This window comes from Uranotaenia lowii, chromosome 2, assembly GCF_029784155.1.
Source record: "Uranotaenia lowii strain MFRU-FL chromosome 2, ASM2978415v1, whole genome shotgun sequence".
NCBI classification, from domain to species: Eukaryota; Metazoa; Arthropoda; class Insecta; order Diptera; family Culicidae; genus Uranotaenia; species Uranotaenia lowii.
Genome location: NC_073692.1, coordinates 435708607 through 435729945, shown reverse-complemented (window position 1 = coordinate 435729945; position 21339 = coordinate 435708607). Strand labels below are relative to the sequence as shown.

At 40.9% G+C, this 21339-nt stretch overlaps 4 protein-coding genes across 4 annotated transcripts; 2 read left to right on the top strand and 2 right to left on the bottom strand.

Moving 5' to 3' along the window:
* Nucleotides 1–1352: 1352 nt before the first annotated feature.
* Nucleotides 1353–9069, top strand: LOC129745523 (putative uncharacterized protein DDB_G0271606). The gene is made up of 4 exons (XM_055738634.1): nucleotides 1353–4051; nucleotides 4174–5618; nucleotides 5690–6462; nucleotides 6532–9069. Exons 1-4 carry the CDS (start codon nucleotides 2051–2053, stop codon nucleotides 7107–7109), a joined length of 4797 nt encoding a protein of 1598 aa, XP_055594609.1. The 5' UTR covers nucleotides 1353–2050; the 3' UTR covers nucleotides 7110–9069.
* Nucleotides 9070–11286: 2217 nt separating this feature from the next.
* LOC129745525 (complex I assembly factor ACAD9, mitochondrial) lies at nucleotides 11287–13549 on the bottom strand. The gene is made up of 4 exons (XM_055738636.1): nucleotides 12527–13549; nucleotides 12308–12470; nucleotides 11922–12243; nucleotides 11287–11852 (listed from the first exon to the last, which is right to left on the bottom strand). Exons 1-4 carry the CDS (start codon nucleotides 13404–13406, stop codon nucleotides 11328–11330), a joined length of 1890 nt encoding a protein of 629 aa, XP_055594611.1. The 5' UTR covers nucleotides 13407–13549; the 3' UTR covers nucleotides 11287–11327.
* Nucleotides 13550–14622: 1073 nt separating this feature from the next.
* On the bottom strand, nucleotides 14623–20452 carry LOC129745524 (BTB/POZ domain-containing protein 9). The gene is made up of 4 exons (XM_055738635.1): nucleotides 20297–20452; nucleotides 18668–19591; nucleotides 17771–18600; nucleotides 14623–17702 (listed from the first exon to the last, which is right to left on the bottom strand). The coding sequence occupies exons 2-4, from the start codon at nucleotides 19494–19496 to the stop codon at nucleotides 17457–17459; spliced, it is 1905 nt and encodes a 634-aa protein (XP_055594610.1). The 5' UTR covers nucleotides 19497–19591; nucleotides 20297–20452; the 3' UTR covers nucleotides 14623–17456.
* On the top strand, nucleotides 14895–17222 carry LOC129745530 (uncharacterized). Its single transcript, XM_055738644.1, has 2 exons — nucleotides 14895–15259; nucleotides 15911–17222. The coding sequence occupies exons 1-2, from the start codon at nucleotides 15005–15007 to the stop codon at nucleotides 16823–16825; spliced, it is 1170 nt and encodes a 389-aa protein (XP_055594619.1). The 5' UTR covers nucleotides 14895–15004; the 3' UTR covers nucleotides 16826–17222.
* Nucleotides 20453–21339: the final 887 nt, after the last annotated feature.

Sequence of the window (21339 nt, the reverse complement as noted above, 5' to 3'; positions counted from 1 at the left end):
CGCCATAGAATTTTTCTGGTTTAGAACCTAGGCTGGTTTACACACTAATGACTTCAACATTATTTCGATGACCGTCAAATGCCGAGTTGATTGTCCTCCCTCGACGAAATCCTTTCGAAGACCTTCATCGGTGGGTCCGATTTCCTGCCCGGTTCTGGGAAATGGGTTGATGCGTGAAACTTGTGCGGTAAGCTGTTGGCCTGCAACTTGTAACACCTGTTGGCACCACCAGCTACCGAAAGGTTCCATAGATTGATAAGACATCTTAATGCTATCATTTTGTGATAAGAGACCAGAAAATCGCAATCGTGATTACATTTGTAAACAAAATGTATTTTTTCTTCTTTTTTTGTTTTCGTTCCTTCAGGCCCCAGATGTCATGTGCGAAGCCGCAAAAGAGCATTAACATTGAGTTCACTTAGCTAATGGCTACAGGGCTTAAAAGCCCTGACGAGCAGCTAAAAAACCAATATACGGCTAATTTTCATGCTGTCATTCTCACAGTGCCTATAAGCATTTGAAAACATTATATGCGGCTAATAAGCACTGGAGTGCTGCTACTTGGCTTTTGTGCGGCTTATTACAGGGCTTAATGGTTTACTGGGTAGTCAGGTCGTTTGAAAATTATAAACAAACGTATGCAAAAGCATTGGAAAGTGATTTGTCATCTAACAAAAAAATCGATCGACTGCGATGCATCACCCAACAAAATCAATTTACGAACACGCCGTTAATCCGCGGTTCCTTGACAGGTTTGTTATGGGCCCACAAAATCGTACCCGTGATTTTGGTGGTTGTTAAATTCAATGACAAAGAATAAGGATGCCACCCCCCTGGTCAAAACCGATCCAGCTTGGCAGCAGGATTCGTTTCGACCTATATGGTAGAAATCGATCGAAGTCAATTGGGACAGGTGGTCATCTGCCAATCCATTCCTATTTGTTTCGACAGACTTCATGGGCGATATGGAAACGAAAAGTAACTTATAACTATAATTCTTTTATCTTCTTAAGTGGTAGGGATGAATCATCTGTTCAATAAAGTCCAGTCGAAAGGGTAGACAATTGACTTCGACCGATTTCTACCAGGTCGAAACGAATACTGCTGCCGAGCTGGATCGGTTTCGACTAGTTTCAACTTGCTTCCTTGAACAACGACCAGACCTGTTTCGACCAAAAACATTGACTCGTTGAACATACCAGTTGTAACCGATTTTTACCAACGATTGAACGAAGCTAATATTCTATTGCCTTGAAATTAACAGAAATGGCAACACTGTGGCGGTTCAAGTTTGACGGTGTAGCGGTTACACCGTACAGAAACTTGCGAATTCGGAATCGACACACGTCCCCCTCTTGGTACATTAATGGCTGCTCATTTAAGTTTTTGTGTCTCGCTGGCTACGGAATAGAAAATCTCGAATTTTTACTGGCAAACCAAATTGGTCGTTCGCCAATCGTGCAGTAATCGTTAATATCGTATTGTATAAAGTAGTTTCTAGTGTTTTTAAGGCTAATAATCTTAAGACTATAAAGATAACGTGCGTTTTTCGATCCCGTAATCGCTGACTGGCTGGTTGAGAATCCTTTGGGAACAAAAAAATTGTGGCCCCAAAGAGAGTTGGATCCCCTTTTTCCTGCGAGTGTGTACGTGAGCGCGAGTGCGAAATAGCGCTATCTTTCCAATCGTTTCTGACGTTAGAATTGGCTGTCGAAACGTTTGAGTGTGTGGAAGAAAAGATCTGTGATAACTCTATGCGAAAGTGAGACGGCACGAACGGACATTCATTTCAAAGGCAGTGACGGCTTTGCGCAAGGGGGGATTCTTATGTTTGATAGTGTGCGTTAGGTTAAGTTTGAATAAAGAGCGTAAGTACATCGGGAACTGTCAAAAAGATAATTATTTTGGATTAGTGTTAGTGGAACAACGTCAAACGACGAGAAGTAGAAACTTTTTCATCCATCATTGTTTTTTGGGGAGCAAAGAGAAGCAGCAGGAAAGTGTGAAAATCCGTGGGTAGTTTTCTGTGTAGATCTGAGGTAACGGAACTATGTCGGATTCGATAAAGGCGGATCTGCAGTCGTCAATTCTATTGGAAACCCTTCGCCAAACGCCGACCATAAAGGAGCACCATCGGTCGGACAGTGGCGGAAGTGGATTACCTGGTATTGGTGGAGATGGAAAATCGAAAGGTACTTCCTCGTCATCTTTGTCGCTTTCGTCATCAGCAGACAGTGGTGGTGGTGGTGGTGGAGGAGGCAATGGTACAGATGGAAAGAGCGATTTAGAGGCCATGGATCCAGCCATACTGTCCACCAGATGTGTTCTGGTAAGGTACACACCCAATAGTGAATTCGGCGAAAGTAAAGATGCCCCTTCCTTCAACAACAAGGGACGGATGAGACATTCGGGAAAGGATTTGGGAGGTTCGAGATACGGAGAAAAGTCTGCGGTCTCCGAGAAGGACTCCCAAGCCAAGGAGAAGGGTAATAAATCTAGGTACTCACCGAAGGAACTGCATCAGATGGAACAGTCGCCAGATCCGGAAAATTTCGTTCCCATTCCTACAATTGATAGGGAAAATTGGATGCGTTACTCGGTGGAAGAGCTGCTGGCCCTTCGTAATGCTGATATATCCAAAGAACTGCCACCATTTATGCAAACGCAGGAATCAGAAAGGGATGTTAAGTTGGTTACCATGTTGGCCAGAAATCCAAGGCAAGGCTTTTCTGATGAAAATGGAGGCAACGGTGCACCGGCAGGATATGGAAGAAACCGCAGCATGTATTCAGGAAACAATGATTCCGGAAATGGTAACGGAGGCGGCAGTAGTATTGAACGTATTGAAATTCGTCGTTCCGGTGGAATGGATTTGCGTGATCCGAAGGATCGATTACGCAAGGAGGATAGCATTGTTCTCTCCCCACAAAGACGCAATTTCAATATGGGTTGCCAGATGCCAGCAGCACCAACATCTGGGCCAAGCAATCTTACTATTGGTAGCGGTTTGATTCGGAACGAAAGGGAGAATTTGTTTGGGCCCCGAGAACGTCGCATTGGAAGTGGTCGCATTCTTTCGAGAGATGTTTCATGGGATTATCGACCAGATAAAAACGATCCTGAAAGCAATGATTACCGGCAATCGAACAACATGCCATTCCGGGATAGAGACCGTGATGCGCGAGGAGAGTCCAGAGATTCTCGCGAGTCTAGAGACGCTCGTGATTCCAGAGACGGTAGGGATCTTCGAGATGCTCGCGATATGAGAGACTCTAGAGATTCTCGGGAACGGATGGATCGCGACAAAGATTATCGCAAAGATTATGACAGAGATCGCGAACGCGATCGCGAAGATCGCTACGAACGTAGACCTCTTAATAGGGACTATGACCACGGTGACAAAGAAGTTCGCAATCCCCGGATGAACTCTCGATATTCCAATTCTTACAACGACTCTCACGGCGGTGGTGGACGCTATTCCAACAACCATCATTCTCATCATGATCGTAGACGTCTTTACAGTGATCATCGGGACGAGGAGCCAGAATGGTTTAGCGAACCCACTTCCCAGACCGATACCATTGAGCTTCGAGGTTTCGACGATCCCATTCCGGAGGACGAGATCAAGCCGGAAAAGGAAACCAAAGATATCAAAGAATCTAAAACTAATTCTTCAAACGATCGTAATAACAATGCCAATATGCAACAGACCAGTGCTGGCAATAGTAGCGACGATAAATCAAGCTCTAATAACAGACATGATGGCTCAGCTCAACTGGACCATCGAACTCCAGGAGATGGAGCCTGCGAGGGTAACGGTTCAACCAAACCGATTGGTCATCAACCTGGCACTATTGGAGGGGGCATCGGAAACAATACCGGTACTGGATCGTCCTCATCAGCCCCTCTAGGAGGTATTGCGAACATACTGATCGAGCAACCATCTGCTAACAACAACAGCAGCAAAGAAGCTCAGCCACCAACAACAGATGACGATTTCAATTTTGAAGATTTTCTGAAGCTGGATGCATTACCCAACAGTCTACTTTATGTGAGTAGAACGTTTTTAATAAGTTTTTTTTTAGATTAAATTAGACAAATTTCGTCAGAACAACCTATAATTTCTAGTTTGATTCTGAATTATTACTAATTTAATTTTTGTGTAATTTTTAGCCCGATCTTCCTGGTAAAGATACCAGCACTGGTGGTGGTTCCAGATTTTCTCAATGGTTCCGTCAAGACAATCCATCGCAGACAAGTTCCTCACAGATTCAAGGACCTCCGCAAAAACCACAGCCAAATATTCAATTCGACAGTCGTCGTTCTTCTCTTCAAGATGAAATCAACAACATGATTAATGATTTTACATCTTCAGCACTGGACGAACACATTCCGGACTCAAATTCTAACAAATACTTTGCTCCGATCTCTCCTGCTGCGAGTACGTCTTCAAACTCACTGTTAGAACTATTCCAACGTAGTGAAAAGCAACAACAGCAGCAACAACAACAACATCAACAGATGCAACATCAACAACGTGAGCGTGAACATCTTCATCCGCATCCTCTCCAACATCAACCGCCACCTACGCATGGGCCTCAACATCCTATGGGACATCCACCTAATAATGCTGCATTGCATCATCAACAACAGCAGCAGCATCAGCATCAACAGATGCAAAATCGCAGCTTGCAGCAGCTACTCGGAGTCGGAGGTCCACCTGGAGGAAATACTGGAAATATTCAACCCTCTCCCAATGTTGGCCAGATCCATAGTGTCGAAGAACTGGAAGCACGTTTCCGTCAAAACGACGCCACTCCTCGCACTGGTAATAATGGCGTTACAGTTGCAAGCAACCCGAACAATGGCCCTACCATTCCAAGATTGATAACCCCATCGTCAAACATTGATCAACAGCAGGAAATGAATGCTTTCAAAAAACTGATGGCTCAGATCTCCGATAACCAACCGGGGCATCATCCTCATAACGCTCCACACCCACCGGGAACACATCCTCCTCACCATCAAGCTCCACATCCGATCAACATGCTGCATCATCAACAACAGCAGAACGAACTGTTGCAAAAAATGTTGCATCTAAATCAAATGCATCATCCCATGAACGATGCTCGTCAAGCAGAAATTCTTAAACGCCCAGAGGCTCAGGCACTGTTGCATGGTATTGCTCGTGGTGAAGTTTCTCAGCACAATCTATTCCAACAGCTGGTAAATCCAGCTACAGCGCAACATCACCGCGATATCGTATCATGCGTTCTAAGCACATTCGGCACAAGCCCTCGAGTTGTGTCACCAAACATCTTGATTCAACCGACGCCTGGCAGTGTCCCGATTTTGCCTCAGGCAGCCGTTCCGCCAGCAGCAGCAGTTGCTGCAGCCGCAGCTAACAACGCTAATCTGTTGTTCCAGCATCACTCGAAGCAACAGATGCGCTTGTCACCGCTGCCAAGCGGAATGCCTCAACGGATTCCTTCGCCTCGGGAATTGCAGTTCCATACCCAGTCGATCATGCAGAATGCACTTATACGGAAAAAATTGGAAGAGCAGCGTGAAAACTATCGCAAACGTCAGGAACAACAAGCTCAACAACAACAAAATCGGTAAGACATAATTTATTGTTGTTTTTTAACACCGTATAATAGCTATTATTTTTGTTAATCCAATGTTTCAGTCAACAAGAAACGAGTTCAGCTGCTTCATCATTAACTTCATCTGCCACGACAACAACTACTACAGCTGTAGGCGCAAATCAATCTGGCGTTTCTGCTAGTGGACCAGGAAATCAACAAGGAAATAATACTTCTAACTCTGGAATGGTTGCGCCTTCCACCGCAATTGCTACACCGGTCGTAACAAGCTCAATTACCTCACCGGTAAAGCAAAATCAGCCTTCTCATTCTCACTCCCAACACACATCTTCACCTACGCCACTGGCTTTCACTCCGACATCAGTTCTTAGAAAAATGACTGCTGAAAAAGAATCGGAATCAATCATCAACAACAACTCAAATCAAAACATACCAATCACAGCGAATGCCAACAACATGCATCAACCTAATGAACGTCCTCCACTGGGAATAACTCAGGGCCAGAATTTGCTCATGAGCTTGACTAATCCGATGAATCAGCAACGCAACCTGAACGCGCTCTCTCAATCTCAAAATCCGCAACAAACCAACCAACCGGGTCCGTTGCCGGCTATGTCCCATCCTCCGCACCACCAGCTCGGGGGTCCACCAGTTGGCCAGCACCCGAATCAAATTCTGCCGCCTCCGATGTCCCACCAGCAGCAGCCGCCGCCACCAAATCCGCAACAAATGCGGCCCGGTCAACATCAACCCACTGGCATGCCGGCCAACATCCCATGGAACATGAAACAGCCCCATCCAGGTCAGCAACCGTTGCCGCAGATGTCCAAGCCACAGGGACGCCCCATTTTGAAAGGTTTGTACAGTTGAAATAATTCTATTTGGAGTGCATTTTTACAGCTGATAATATTTTTTTTTCCTTCAGGTGGCAACAACCCGCAACCGACATCGCAGCCACAGATGCCGCCTCAGATGCCGTTCACTTCAAACTTAGAATTCCAGCAACAAATGCAACAGTTTCAAAATCGTAGTGGAAACCCTATCCTGGGATCTCATCAAACCCCACAGCAACAGCAACAACATCAGCAGCAGCAGCAAATGATGCAACAGCAGCACAATCCCCATCAGAATCAGATGAATCCACATCTTCAACAAATGTTGCAACAGCGCCAGCAACAGCAGCGTGCGATTCGTAGTCAACACATGCAGCAGATGCCGCCGTCGTTCCGACAACAATCCCAAGCCCAAGGCGCCGGCCCGGGACCACATCCACATCAATCCGGTCCTGGACAGCAGGCTCCACAGGGAGGGTCCGGCATAATCAACTATCAACGCGATGGAGGATTGTCGCCTACTAGCAACCAACTGGCCCGATGGTTTTCACCGGAGCTTTTGGCCCAAGCTTCGGCCGGCAAGTTGCCATCGCTCGGTGTTGGTCAGGGCATGAGTCTGGAGGAGTTTGAACGCAACATGCAACATTCCTCGGCAACCGTGCACAACTGAGCCACGTTGTCATTCCAAATGGCTGCTGTCACAAATAACCGAGGCGGAGGTTGTAACCATCCATCGCCACTCAACAATAGACCCGGCTACTTGCGAATGGCCGATCTTCACAGAGAAAGAGATAGTGGCAGATTTGGCTGCCGACAGGAGTAAGTAGGTTCGAGTTTTTTGATCGACACACAAGACACAGCGTTTACTACATGATAACTAGTATCGGTAATTCATAAAGATTCAGACTAACAGAAAAAAACTATCTCTCTATTTATCTCACTTAAAACTTCTCGGTGGAAACTTTTGCGCGCAAAACAAAAAAAAAAACAAAATAGTAGAAACCCCTTACCAGAATCGTATGTTTGTAGAATTTCGTGTTTTTGCCTGCAGCTTCTTTGTGCGATTTGAAACCGCATCCCCTCCGGTTGCAATTCTCAGATGAGCAAATCTACTAAACTAGTGTATAGGATAAAAAGGGGATAAGATGTACCGTTTATTCGTAGTAAGGATAGATAACCGATTTCGAGACTAAACGTAAGTTGTTGTTTCTTGATTCTGCTGGGAGGAAAATATCGCGTAAATTAAAATCCAGATGATGGAAGCTGTAAATTTTAAATATTAGCTAGATAATTACTATCCTGAAAATTCAAACGATTAAACATAACGCAGGTTTACATTGCGCAAAAAAAAAAATACATTACCTTTTATTTCGAACTTACGTTTTCATGCATTATCTTGATCAATGACTTGTCGGAATGCAGGGTTTTTCGAATCGGTCGAATTTTGAACTATTGTTTGTATTTCGTCTATTTATTTTCTTCTGGAACAAAGGTATTGGACTTTTTCAAAACGTTAACCTTGAATATTTTAAACAACTTACAAAAAAAAACATCCCTCACCCGATTCCGTTTATTGTTTCTAGCTAACAGTTCGGAATCAAAATCTCAGGTAGCCCTTTGGTTTGTACCACGAAGGAAACATTCGAGAAGAAAAATATCCATTCGATGCAAGCCAAATGGTTACTCTTAATATGGTTTTCCTTTAGATTTAATTAAATTCCAAATAATGAACGCAGTTTCACGGTAGCATAAAAATACGGATAATTGTTTACGCTCACCACCGCCGACTCAAGAATGAAGAAGAATTTCTGCACTTTTAAATAGACCGTCTATAATAGAAGATTATCCGTACAGAAGAAAATCAATGTCTGTTGTTATGTGGCTTTCTACATTTTATATTTAATGTGATGTCCAGAAAAACGATGTCTGAATAATGTAGCGTAAGCACTCGCAATGTGTGTAGATTGGTCGATCCAGAATCATGAATTTTCCCTCTCCCAATGCAGTAAATTAAATCATTAGCATGCTTTATGCAACCTTCAACAGTTCGATTCCCTTGTCCACATTTTGTTCAAGTTGTTTCAAATTGATGTAAACATTTTTGGCTTTTTCACTTTTTGGGATTTAAATAGAAGCTACACATATGACATACAGATTAAAAAAGGGAAAATTTTGTAGATAGAAAACCTATGTTTCCACAATTTTAGACTCGAATGGGTAAAATTAGAAACTTTTTAAATAATTTCCATATGACGACTAATGTCACAAAAAAAACAAAAATTGTATTTCAAAAAATATTTCAAGAGAAGCATGGAGATTAGGGTTGTAAACCAGCTAGTGGAAACTAACCAAATTTAATAATTTTTATTTTTATTCAGTGTTTCGTGACGCACTGCAAATTAAAAGGGAAAGAGAGTTTTTTTTCCTATATCGAAGCAAATGGTGCAAACTTTGGAAAATGATAACTACATATAACATGTATTGCCGAAGTCTATCATAAGCTGTTTTTGGTCCCATTTCTATGTCAGGCAAAGAAGTACTATCAATAAAAGCGATTAATATTGAAGTTGCATTGATCACTATTTTAAACTCTATTTTTCCCAAAAAAAAGAACACGCTGTAGGAAAATATCAACACACAAAGAGGCAAAAAGAAATATTGCTACGGAACACGCGTGAAACAGTAACAGTAGAAACAAACATACAGGCTGATTTTCGATAGTTAACGCCAGTTTGTCAGTTGAGTCGATGGATATTAAGTGTAGGCAAAAAATTATTAAAACGACAAAAAGCTCTGTGAAAGGTTTGATGAAAATTATAAGTGATTTGCGTGAGGTGTAAAAGTTTTGTGCCCGAAAGATTGAACAATGCTGCTGAATTAGGAATAGGTTTTGCTTGTTCAATATTAGTCCTAGATTTATTATCTGTGTCCCGTTGATAGTCTCAACATAAAGTAAATGTAAGCCAGTTTATGTGAGTTGTGATGTGGTTATGATTTTCGGTAGTCGAGTAACAGTTATATGTATTAAAATGCAAAATCCGTAGTCTGTCAACTGAACTACTTTATTTGTTACTTTTTTTGTATACCTGATGATCGCAGAGTATTTTTTAGTTCCTTTATTCTAATTTCCCGTTTTCATTCGGCGACTTGTCAGATAGGGTGTTATTTAGTCATTTTGATTCTTGTAGCACTCATTTTCCGTTCTCTTTTCAATTGTGATCCGATAAACTATGAATAAACCTAACAAATAATTTTATACTACCCAAGAACAAATACCTACTTCAAACTCCCCCTTATCCCTATTCCAAACATTTAGTTAAGTGATAATTTTATTCGAAACTCTTAGATCGTAAGTGTAACTTAAACAAATGTAAACCAACAACTAGCTTAACAGCTAGACAGAAAAAACGAATTATTATCGCAACAAACAGAAAGTCGCCCACGATATTAACGGTTGCTGTACTATATATATATTATGACGTAACGCCGTAGTAAGAAGACACACGGAACTGTAATGAGAATGCTATTAAAGTACTATCAATTGCGATACTAATTACAAAAACAAACAAGCAACATGCCGGGAAATGATTAAACAGAACCTAAATAATCGCATAAATGAAATATTCAAGAAACCGTTTGCCAGCTAGCAGCAACAGACGAAAAAGAAACTGTCTGGTAGTCGTACAGTTTTGACCGCGAACATAATTAGAAGTAACCTTTTCGTAGAACTTTAGGAAGCGTTTGGTAAACTGTATTCGCTTTATGATATCCTATTTGGAAATGCAGTTGAAATGATTAGACTTTCCCAAAGCTCAGTCAAAGTATATGCATTCGTTTAGCAAATGGAGAAAAAAAGCATTTGAAAGTAAAAAATTAAAAAAAAACTTACCACAACACAAAAATATGGTACTAAAGCAAGGAATGTACATTTGTTGCAAAAGTGTTTAAAGTGAACTATTATATATAAAACTATGAAACATTGAAGTTAGGTAAATGGAAGGTGAAAATCAGTACTATACGCAAAAATGCAGACAAACAACAAAAAAAAGATTAAACCATTATTATATGTGACATTACAATGAAACTATATCATATGTAATAAAAATTTCAATTTAATTGAATATTGGTGCAGTTATTTCGACCCAAAACTTTTCGAAAAGCCATGTAAGCAGGTAAAAGTTAAGATGGAAGTCAAATCAAAAAGTCGACCCACTCTGACTCAGAAAATTGATCTGCTTCTTTCAGTAGTTCCATTGTTAGTTCGTTGTAATTTTCACTGCTCAATCATGGAATAATACACTGGACACCAGAGAGACAACATCGGTTGATTTCTTGGTGAAAATTAATTCTAGGAAATTTTAATTTTTTTTAAATTGTAAAAAACCTTACTTACTTACTTAGACCTCCACTGTTGACAATCCGGAACCAGCGTCTTCACTTGGTCTCAGTCGTTCTGAATGTTCTGGACTCTGGATTCCATTCAAATGCCTCTCTGTAAATCTTGTTCTCATCTTTTCGCAGCGTTGTGCCTCGCTGAGTCCTCGCTAGAAATTTTAAGTACAAATGGAAAAGTGTTTACCTATTGTCCACTGGAGGTCGCCACTCAATAATTTAAGTACTAATCTAAAACCTAGTGCTATCTGGTGGATTATAGAAGAAACTTCCGTAAAGAAGTGTATCGTTAAAACGGTTAAAAGGGTCTGTTAGTGACCTGGTGCAAAACTGAGCATAATCGAGGACGGTATAAAAAAGGCAGAATTTTTTTTTGCTGATAAGAAGATTAACTGCACCATCCGTAATTTACTGATATTTAAGAATTGTGATAAAATAATTTAAATTTGAACAACTTACATCGCAACATTAATCTATTCAACAAAATGGAAAGACTTTAAAAATTTTTCTTCAATGGATGCTCGAAGAAATACTTCTTCTGTCGGAATAAATATCTAGCCAGAGCGTTGTTCTCGGAGTCGTTGGTGAGAAACTGGCCTTGCTCGAGGTCTTTGGCTAGCCTTCGGACTGTTTCGCACGATTCCTTACAGAACATGTTGGCCAAATGGATTTCCTGCTCGCCGTGCTGCAGTCCTATGCAGTATGAACGCGATGCACGGGATGCCGTTGCGATCATGGCGTATACCAGCACCGCAATGTCCGCCAGTCGAACCTGTTCGATGTGATGGTTAACGATATCGGTCCCATGGCGAGAAAGAACACACTCAGTGGCTAGCTTCAGGCGCATGATGGAAAACTCGATCCAGTGGGCGGCCGGATCAAGAGACGGGTGCAGGTAGTGCTCCAGATTGACAAACTGTTTCGGCGTATCGATCGTATTTTTCTCGAACAACTTTGAAATTACGTGCGATGGATTCATAGCCGGGTTTCTGTCCTTTTTGATAGTTTCGTGACTTGCCATCTATGATAATTGGAGAAGAAAAACAGAGTTTATTGCTTCAATATTTAGATATTGATTATTTGTTTTTACCCCAGCATGTTGCAGGCCGCTCAGTGCAACAAAAAATTTAATGGAATCCAGCGTTTCACCGTGACCGTAGAATTGTATGGAATCTCGTAGCAAGGTGTCATATTCGGACTGTATTAGTACTTGGGGGCCTATAAACTGCAGAGGTTGTAAAGCAGTTTGCAACATACGCTCGCTAGTGAATATTTTGGTAGCCGCTGCTTCAATATCTGCGTCTTGGCCGGAAAAATCGTCCAACAATCCTGTGGTGAGATAGACCATGCTTTCCGCGGCGTATATGGAGCATGCAGATCGGGCCACCTGCTCCCGAACGGTTTCAAAATCCCTAAAAATCATATATTCTCAATAGATTTCTTCAAACTTTCAACAACAATGCTATAAATACTCACATGATATGTCCGCTTGCAGCTTTGGTCTCAATGCTGTAATTTACAACATTGTTCAGCAAACGTTTCATGAGCTGAATACCGAGCACACTGGTTTGAACCCGTGTTGATTTCAAAAGTTCAACCAAAACTGCCGTTCCATTTCCAGTCGTTCCAATTATATCATCTAAAATATATAACGATTTATTATAACATTCAATTTCTTAGACAGACTATACCTACCATTTGTCAGTTCCACGTTTTCAAACCCGATACTCAGTTGCTTGACATCGTTCAGTCCCAGCGTTTCATCGGATGACAATTTCTTAACTCCTCGAGTCTCACTGCTGACCAGAAACGTCGTTACTGTTGTTTCACGAGCCGATATCTGATCCACGGTACCAGTTGAGGCAAGCACCAGAAAGTATCCTGCATTGTCTCCATTTATCACAAATGATTTGGTTCCATTCAATAGCCAGCTTCGACCAGTCGAATCCAAGTTTGCTGTTGTACTGAACAAGGTCCCCGAGGGAGCTTCCTTTTCAAAAATTGCACAGGAAGCAGGATGTTCACCGTTGCTTAACCGTTTGAGAAGCTTATCTTTGACGGTTTCAGTTGCAAATTTGTTTACCAACTGTACAATGGCATTATGTTGCCCGATTTTTACAGCAGTAGAAAAGTCTTGGGATATGATTTCATTGAAGTAAGCTAGCTCTGTTTCGATCAAATGTTTTCCTCCGTAATTCAATGGCGACTGAAGCGAGAACACATCCGCTTTCTCCAGCTTGCCTGTTGAGGTGCTATCTTTCAAAACACGCTCCAGGGACTCTCGCTCTTTCACTAGTCGGGATTGCTCATCTCTGCTAAGTGATTCCGGGTAAACCAATAGATCTGTATCCACCTGACCGACGAACAAGTTTTTCAAGAAGGGTTCTCGTTTTTCCATCCGTAAATGCTGGGGTTTGGTGTTTATTTTAATCTCACTATCTGAACTACGATCCGGTGCTTCAGCCTGAGGAGACGGCATGCTCGATTTCCATCGCATAGCACTAATAGACTTGGGGCTCAAATACGGTGCTTTATTGAACCTACTCAAAATACCGGGGCGCGCAATATAGTTCATGTCGTATGGTTGACTTTTTTTTTAAGATAATCGATTTAATTGTTGTAGGAAATTATGTATTAAAAACCACTTTTTAAGACCAGGATTTTCTACAATCTGATGTCGTCAGCGGTATGCGTGTTACTCAATCACTTGAAGAAAATTGGAAGCACAACAGAAAATCGCAAACAAGTAAATAAACGAGGGACAGCCTGCCGTACGAAGAACTCGTGAGTTCTTTCTTAAAAAATGGCATCAGATTTCTTTTATAACTCATTTTTAATATAAATACGTCAATATTTTTTTTTATAAATTGATATGAATAGGAACTGAAATTATAATAGTTGAGCGAATTGTAATCGGCTAATTTCCAGCTTATTGTTACCAATTTTTTGTTGGCAACTTTCGATGGTACCTCGACACCTTGATGATCCTGCTAGAATTGGCTACTTCTCCGTAGACGCCGTAGACACATTCGCATTGGTGTTGTTTTTGCTGGCAAAAGTAATCTGGTAGAAAAAAAAATAAAGGTTTTTTCTCTTCAAAATCGGAAAATCTGTTTGAGTCGAGATTGTTTCTTACATGTATGCTTTCAACAACAATTTGGCCACAATTTTGTCGTCAATTTTGAGACTAAATATTCCACCGGTACCATAACCGTCCCGATTTTTTTTTTTTGCGGCGGCAATGACAGCTGCTGTAAAAAAAAGGCCAGCAAGTTTCGTTTTTACTATAGACAGAAAATGTTTGCTGGTTTCCAGCAAATATTTGGATTGCTGGACGTCAAGCATTTTAATTTTGCTGGAAATTGAGACAAAAATTAAATGCGTTTGGTTTTTGTGCTTTGGTTTCCTTATTTAAACATGAGACTTTCTCAGAACAAAAATAATCTTTATTTAAAAAAAAATAGATAAAAAGAAAGTTATATGACACGGGCAAATTTCTTGACGAACTCCCACCCGGTCACTCATGCTAATGAACAGAGTTGCCAACATTTTTTTTTTTTCAAAATTCAGGGACATGAGAATGGTCAAACGAGGACCTGGTGTTCCAATTCGAGACATTCTGGAAATCTTAGATTTTGGATATTAAATTTGGATATAATAACAACAAACAAATTTTGTTCCCTATTTACACATATCTCAAGCTGTTTGACTTGGTTGTTCAGTCCTCTTATCCACGTGAAACTTCCTCTTGTGTGTACCTCAATCAACGTCTGTTTCGTTTATTACGTTTATTATAATTAACAGTGAGGGCATTTTTGTGGTTATCAATCCACATTGTGACCTCCACTTATGTCTTTAATGCAGTTCCGTAATAGTCATTTTTCATAAAATTCACAAAAATCAGGCTTATTTCCATAAATCAGGGAAAAAAGGAGGCTTTTATCAGGTTATTTGGTTGGGCTGATTGGGCCTCCAAAAATCAGTGAATCCTGAAAAATCAGGCACATTGGAAACCCTGCTTATGAATGAAAATTCCGAAAATTCAAAAATACGATGCGTGCACTCATCACACTCACCAATCTGCCTGCGCTAAGGATGGTCCATTGTTATGTTTTGCTCTCGAATTATAAAAAAGGTAAGCGTGGTTAGCTTTCAAATAAAAGTGATTTTAAAATGGAAATAGAAACCATACACCTGGAAAACTGGATGTGCCGGATTTGTTTGGAGAGAGGCACTTACAACATCTTCGAGGATCGTCTGGTGTTGGACCCCAAACATGCAGCAGCGCTGAATCCAGAATCCTCAATCGTTCAAGGTCATCAAGAGCCTTCTTCGTTCGAAAGCAGCGGTGGCGCCAGCAATAATTCTACCATCAAGGACTCGGTCGTGACCATAGTTGATGCGCTCAATTACTTTTGCGAGTTCAAGGTATTTTTTTTTTCAATCAGGTTTATTTATTAAGGCATTTTACTTCTAAAGTTTCATTTTGCCGAGTGGATCACTTTTTAATCTATGTTAGTAGAGAGGGAAGCCGTAAAAGTCGCTGCGACTCAACTGTTTGCCTTAAAACTTTATAATATAAAGTTAAATATAAAAAATAAATTTCACTGTTCGTTTGTTCGCTACGTCGAGCATGGCGGTATGCACAGCAAAACTTTTCTTCCTTCGCTGTGTGTCACTCTCTAAAGTTACGGCTATGACCATAAAAAAAAAAACAAAACTTACGTGCTTTTCAATGGGCTCAATCATGGAAATGCGTCTATTGCTTTTGAGAAAATTTTAATTAATAATTTACGGAAACCTCCAAGTTACAAAAGAACTTAATGACTAGGTCGAGTAAGACTCTTTAGTGAAATACATGTTTAAACTAAACTAATGATTATCTCCTGTCTAGTGCCCTCTTAAATGAAACTATGATGTTTGTTGCCTTAGTCGAACATGATTTACAACTCTTAACTATTCGATTTATTTTAATATGATTGGTTGCTAACATGAGTTTCATTAGAAAGAATCAAATAGTTCAATTATATTTTATTCTTGAGTCACCACCGATATTACATTTGGATGGTTTTTTTTCAGATTTCGTACACAGAAATCGCCAACGAACCAACGATGATTTGTGAAAATTGCCGTGAAGAGCTGTTGCAGTGTATTAAATTCCGGAAAAAAGTAAATGATGCGGAAAACTTACTGCGGAAGGAATACGACTGCGACGAAACATCGATAGAAGGAAAATCAGATTTGACGCTCCGTTTATCAGATATCGATCCGTTTCTAATGGACGTACCGGATGCCGAAACACCGTCGTCAGATGATGCCATCAGTGCTGAGGAACAAGTGTCGATAGCGGAATCGTCCAAGCAGCCGAAAGTTCACTTGGCGAAACCCCGTTTTCGATTGACCAACCAGGTTAATAACATATTACGCCACGTAACAACCAGTAGTAGAGCTGTGTACGATTCAAAGCCTTTCAAAGATAAACGCAGGGATTCGAATGACGATCTTGCTGATCTAGGTACGCCCAAGAAAATTTTCCGACGATATTCCACCGATGACGTGCTAGAGAAAACGCTAGTAGTGCCCAGCTTCATATTCTCCCGCGAGTTGGATGGTTCTGAGGAGAGAAATGTCATGCATGTTGCTCAAACGACTGTTCCAGAATCCTACGAGTTTTCAACGGCCGATTTCGTCGAACAGCAACCAGATACGGAGGGCGGCGGCACATACTATTGCCAGCACTGCCCGAAGGCTTTTTCGTCGCCCACTCATTTGTTGGGCCACACAAAAAGCACCCACCTTTGTCAATATTGTCTGCAGCAGTTTCCTGATATGGTTTCCAGAAACAAACACCTCAAAGAAGCCCACAAAACCTTTCAGTGTTCACTGTGTAGCTTCCGCACCCAGTATGGAACAAACCTGAGGACTCACCTGCGCAAAACTCACGCCATTGCTCTACCGGCTCACGTTACTATTGTACAAACAACACCGGAATGAGCAGAAAATAAGTGAAGTTTGATTGGTCATCACGTGTTTTTTTGTCTGATATTATCATTTTTTAAAACCCATTTAAAAAACTTTATGAGTTTTACACATGTTAATTCCGATGTGTTTTATCACCAAGTAGTTTTTCATTATGGCTGGGAATAACGACGTAGCACGTAACACGTTTGTCGATCGTGAATGTGGAGGCATGTCAATTTGTAATCAGTTATCGGAGACTTGTGTTATTTTTTTTATTGTTCCAATAAAACAAAACCATGCATAACATAAATAAATATTCTGTACATTTCTAATGATTTTGAAGAAGTCTGCCCTATGACTTTTTTTTAAATGGTACATATTAGCGTATACTAATTTTAAAGTGATGTGGAAGTAATAATTCAAGGCGCTAGTTGTCACTGAATCTGTTTTTTTTTCAGAAGAAACCTAATTGCAGATCGAAAAGTGCTAGAACAGTTGAACTACATTCTGTTACAACCATCCTTTGGCAAATTCTTGATAAATTTCAAACTCACAGGAATAAACTTTTTTCGTCATGTCAACTTGAATTTTGAATAAGTATGCTTCTTATGAATTCAAATCTCTAAATGATTTAAATTTTGAACATCTGGCGAGTACAGGAGGATTAGTCAACTAGTTCTCGGGTGCTGACATTGCTTTCACGACTAGTGCTGGGCTGCGGTTCTGCGTTAGCTTCTAGGGATACGTTGCCTACTGAAGCAGTTGTTGCAGAAGCAGCTGCTGCAGAGAACGTCGATGAACCTGCGCTATTGCTAATATTAAACGCCAACGAGAGGGGTCCTTCGCGTGCATCGCTCTTGATGTATTTCGGATCCTGGGAAGGACACTCGAAGTGAACGCAATGAAATATCTGAAAATGAAATTTAAACGAAAGTGTTTAAGAAAACTTCATAAGCAATAAAAATATCATATCCATACTTCATTAGCAGTGTTCTGCGTGCCTACAATTTTTATGTACACTACAACTTTTGGGTCGAAGGTAAAATGCTGCCATGATTTCAGAAGGTCATTGCGTTTGTCAACGACCATATCCCACTGCTTTAGATTAGTTGATGTTTCGATATAGAAACTGTATGACCGGTCATCGCAGTCCCACAGCAGTAAACGCAGTGATCCGATCCAGTAAGGTTGACCAAGTTGAACCAAAATAACACCGGACCCCAACTGATGGCAGGTGTAGCCCGAATCCCAGTCGTAGTTTTTGACATCACCATTAAGAAGAACGTTCCGGGTACGGCTCACTCCCTCTACAACGGTAGCACTGCGATCTACGGTGGCAACATTGAAGCTAGGTGCCAGAATTCCATTAACAACCGGTGTTGTTTTTTCAGTGAACATTGCCTCCAGAGCAACTACGTGGAATACCTTGTTGACGGTATTGTGTGTTCCAACCAACCGAATGTACCGAACTGCACGGGTCGGGAAAAACAGATACTGCCAGGCACGGCAATAGTAATCCGTGTAATCCACAACACGATCCCAGTTCGTTTGATTGACAGAAACTTCTACAAAGTACGAATAAGATCGACTGTCGCGATCCCAAAGTAAAATTTTAATATGATTAATAAGGAACATTTGCCCAAGCTCAACCACGATTCCTTGTGATTCGCCGTTATCGCTTATCGAATGTCGCGTGTAACCTTTTTCCATGTCATACGAAATGGTGTCCCCATCCAGCAACGCTGAACGGAGTTCACCTTGAATGGTTCTGGAGTTTAACTTAGCGCAGGCAACATTTTCCTCGGGCCCTGTTTGAAAAACGCAAAGCATTATCATATAGTAGGACTACAATCTTTCATTTCAAAAATAACTTACAAATTCCTCCTCGGTGCGGCAGCTGAACTGTAGCGGTCTTCTCCGCGATAGCGTCCAGCAGATGATCTGGATCCAATATACCCGACGGCCTCACCACGTGCAACAGTTGATCCAAAGTCATCAAAGAAAAGCGAACTTTTGAAACGACGCTTTCAACATTCACCGATGCTCCGTTGTACTTACACCAATCGAACACGGCGAGAAAAATCTGAACCTCAGGTGCGAAAAATGAATCCCTCATCAGCAAACTGCAGATGGAATCCTCGGAAAGTGTTTTAAACGATTCGTGCCGCAATATTTCCTCGGCATTGCGATCGAAAAACGAATGACAGACGTTTGTGAGATTTTCCAACCCAAAAAGTTTTGCCGCATCCAGAATTGCGCAAACGTTGTTTAGCGACAATACTTGTCGCAAATAATCTGAAATGGCAATTTCCAAATCCGTAAACCCGTACTGATTTGCCAGTCCCAGGGTATCCAAAATATTTTCCTCTTTCATCTGGGCCAACGACATGTTGCCCGAATAAATATACTTCAGCAGAGCTTTGAATGCCTTCAGTGGAATTTTCAAATGTATTTCATTCTGGTTCGACTCCGAGAGACCACCATAGAGCAGCGCTCGGAAATATTCACTCCGGGCAGCCAAAATTACCCGATGCGCCGGTAACTTTTCGTTCTCTACAATAAATGTTACGTCGGAGTAATCGTGCGACATGCACAGCTGAGCCATCTGTTCGCTGAATCGAGCCGTCAGCTCAATCTCTTCACTTCCGGATTTGCTGGAGGACGAGGAATGAGGGCCGGCCATTTTGTGACTTTGGCTGCTCATCGCTGGTGACGATGGTCCCTTTGAACGGCACAACTGACACCACAAAACATCCAAAGGCTTCGTTGCAGCTATTTCGAAAAATGTAGTTAGGAAAACTGGAATAAAAACAGATCATTAATTTTGGATCCTTACTACTGGCGGATTGATTTTCCCTACCCACATCATGAGTTTCGGTCGCATTTACTTGAATACCTCGAAATGAAAGTTTCAAATGGTTGCAAATCGTTAAAAAATGGCAAAAAATGACACAATGGTCTTGATAAATATGTTTATTTTCCTAATATTTCAAATTTTGAAACTTCTGTTATATAACAAAGTCGAAGAACGTGATAAGTGATTGCTAAGAATCAGTTATGCGGTTAGAGAAACATTCGAATATTCTTCTTATTGAGGCTATTGACCGACCATATTATAAAATTAAATTTTATTATTTGCTGGACGAACCAATTCCAATAAGTTGTGGATAAGCATGTTTTTCAGAAAGTATTGTTATCTTGTAATTTTGAAGTTCATGTTATGTATAGATATTTATGAATGGTCAAAATTTGTATTTAATACATGGATTTGATGAAATAAAAATTTTAATTTTAAAATTCCCATTTTCTTCACATTTCGACCGATCTTGACAGCACTGCGCCAAATGATAATGGCGGCTTGCACCTTTCTTTTGATTCGTTCGTCTTTTCTTCCCAAGCATCGGACGGAAGAGTTTGCATTTTTCGGTATTAGCAAATCTACCGAATGACTCACAAAGTAGCAATTGATTTGATTAGTTAGGCTTGTTGGTAACTTGCATTTACCTGTAACTGGAAATGCTTCCTGTAGATTCTGTGGGTGTTTTTTAGGCTTTTTAATACTTTGTTCCGCAGGAAAATCACTATTTTCTGGACCACTGGTTTCCTGTTCCGAATAAGTGAAAATGCGACGTATATCAAATAATCAAAAAACTGAAAACAGAGAAATGCGATTTTTTTTGAAGACACTCGCGCACTCAAGGCGAGTCACTCGCCGTCCCAGTTAGGAAAAGTTTTCAACATAGGGCGATGGAAGCGGTGCCGAATTTGGGTGATGGTTTTCCACTAGAGCAAGTGGGATGCAGCTAAAATTTCATCCAACTTTTGACAGATGTTACGGGGTTTTCTTAAAGAGAGAAAGAATAACTTGTCGCTTCCATCGCCTATTGCATGCATTCACTTTTTCAGGACGCTCGCACACAACCTAAAATTAATAGTAAATAAATAATTTTTTTTCTGGGGATTTTCAACCAATAGGCTGATTCATCCCTTATCCGAAATTAGAGATTATTTATTGATACCACACATTGCTACCTCGCTCACCCACACGCTCTCTCGCAACACTGGCAAAATTATCGGTGGGCCACCGTCCGTAAGCAGAACTCCGACAGGTCAAAACCAGTGCAACACCGTCCGAATAAACAAACAGTTTGACAGCACCTAGTGGTGCACCAGTGCAACACTAGTGCAACACTCGGCATAAACAAATACGGTATAAGAGAGGTGGCATTGCAAGATCGGTTAAACGGAATACTAAATTTCCGATTGACGCGATTAAATGCAAATAAGCAATGTTCCTCGAAATTCAAATTTTCAACTTTTCAAAGGAAAAAAAAACTTCGCGTGAACTTTCATTACGTCGTATGAAATATCTCAAGAATTCACAGAAAACTGCTGCAAAAGTTATCAAAACAACTGTAAAATTTGTATTTCACATATAGAATATGTTGTGCAGGCTACAAATATTCTAAATCAAGCGTGAGTTTTCAAAAGGACGTATGTCGCAAAAGTAAACAAATTGAGTTACTGTTTGCACGGTATAGTAAATT

Excerpts from the sequence above, each read along its gene's own strand:
- LOC129745523 (XM_055738634.1), top strand. The coding sequence starts at position 2,051 with ATGTCGGATTCGATAAAGGCGGATCTGCAGTCGTCAATTCTATTGGAA. Across the intron at positions 4,052-4,173 it reads TACCCAACAGTCTACTTTAT|CCCGATCTTCCTGGTAAAGA; the intron begins GTGAGTAGAACG and ends TGTAATTTTTAG. Across the intron at positions 5,619-5,689 it reads GCTCAACAACAACAAAATCG|TCAACAAGAAACGAGTTCAG; the intron begins GTAAGACATAAT and ends CCAATGTTTCAG.
- LOC129745525 (XM_055738636.1), bottom strand. The coding sequence starts at position 13,406 with ATGAACTATATTGCGCGCCCCGGTATTTTGAGTAGGTTCAATAAAGCA. Across the intron at positions 12,471-12,526 it reads AAACGTGGAACTGACAAATG|ATGATATAATTGGAACGACT; the intron begins GTAGGTATAGTC and ends TATATATTTTAG. Across the intron at positions 11,853-11,921 it reads GCGGCCTGCAACATGCTGGG|ATGGCAAGTCACGAAACTAT; the intron begins GTAAAAACAAAT and ends CAATTATCATAG.
- LOC129745530 (XM_055738644.1), top strand. The coding sequence starts at position 15,005 with ATGGAAATAGAAACCATACACCTGGAAAACTGGATGTGCCGGATTTGT. Across the intron at positions 15,260-15,910 it reads ATTACTTTTGCGAGTTCAAG|ATTTCGTACACAGAAATCGC; the intron begins GTATTTTTTTTT and ends GTTTTTTTTCAG.
- LOC129745524 (XM_055738635.1), bottom strand. The coding sequence starts at position 19,496 with ATGAGCAGCCAAAGTCACAAAATGGCCGGCCCTCATTCCTCGTCCTCC. Across the intron at positions 18,601-18,667 it reads GCCGCACCGAGGAGGAATTT|GGCCCGAGGAAAATGTTGCC; the intron begins GTAAGTTATTTT and ends TTTTTCAAACAG. Across the intron at positions 17,703-17,770 it reads CGCAGAACACTGCTAATGAA|ATATTTCATTGCGTTCACTT; the intron begins GTATGGATATGA and ends TTTCATTTTCAG.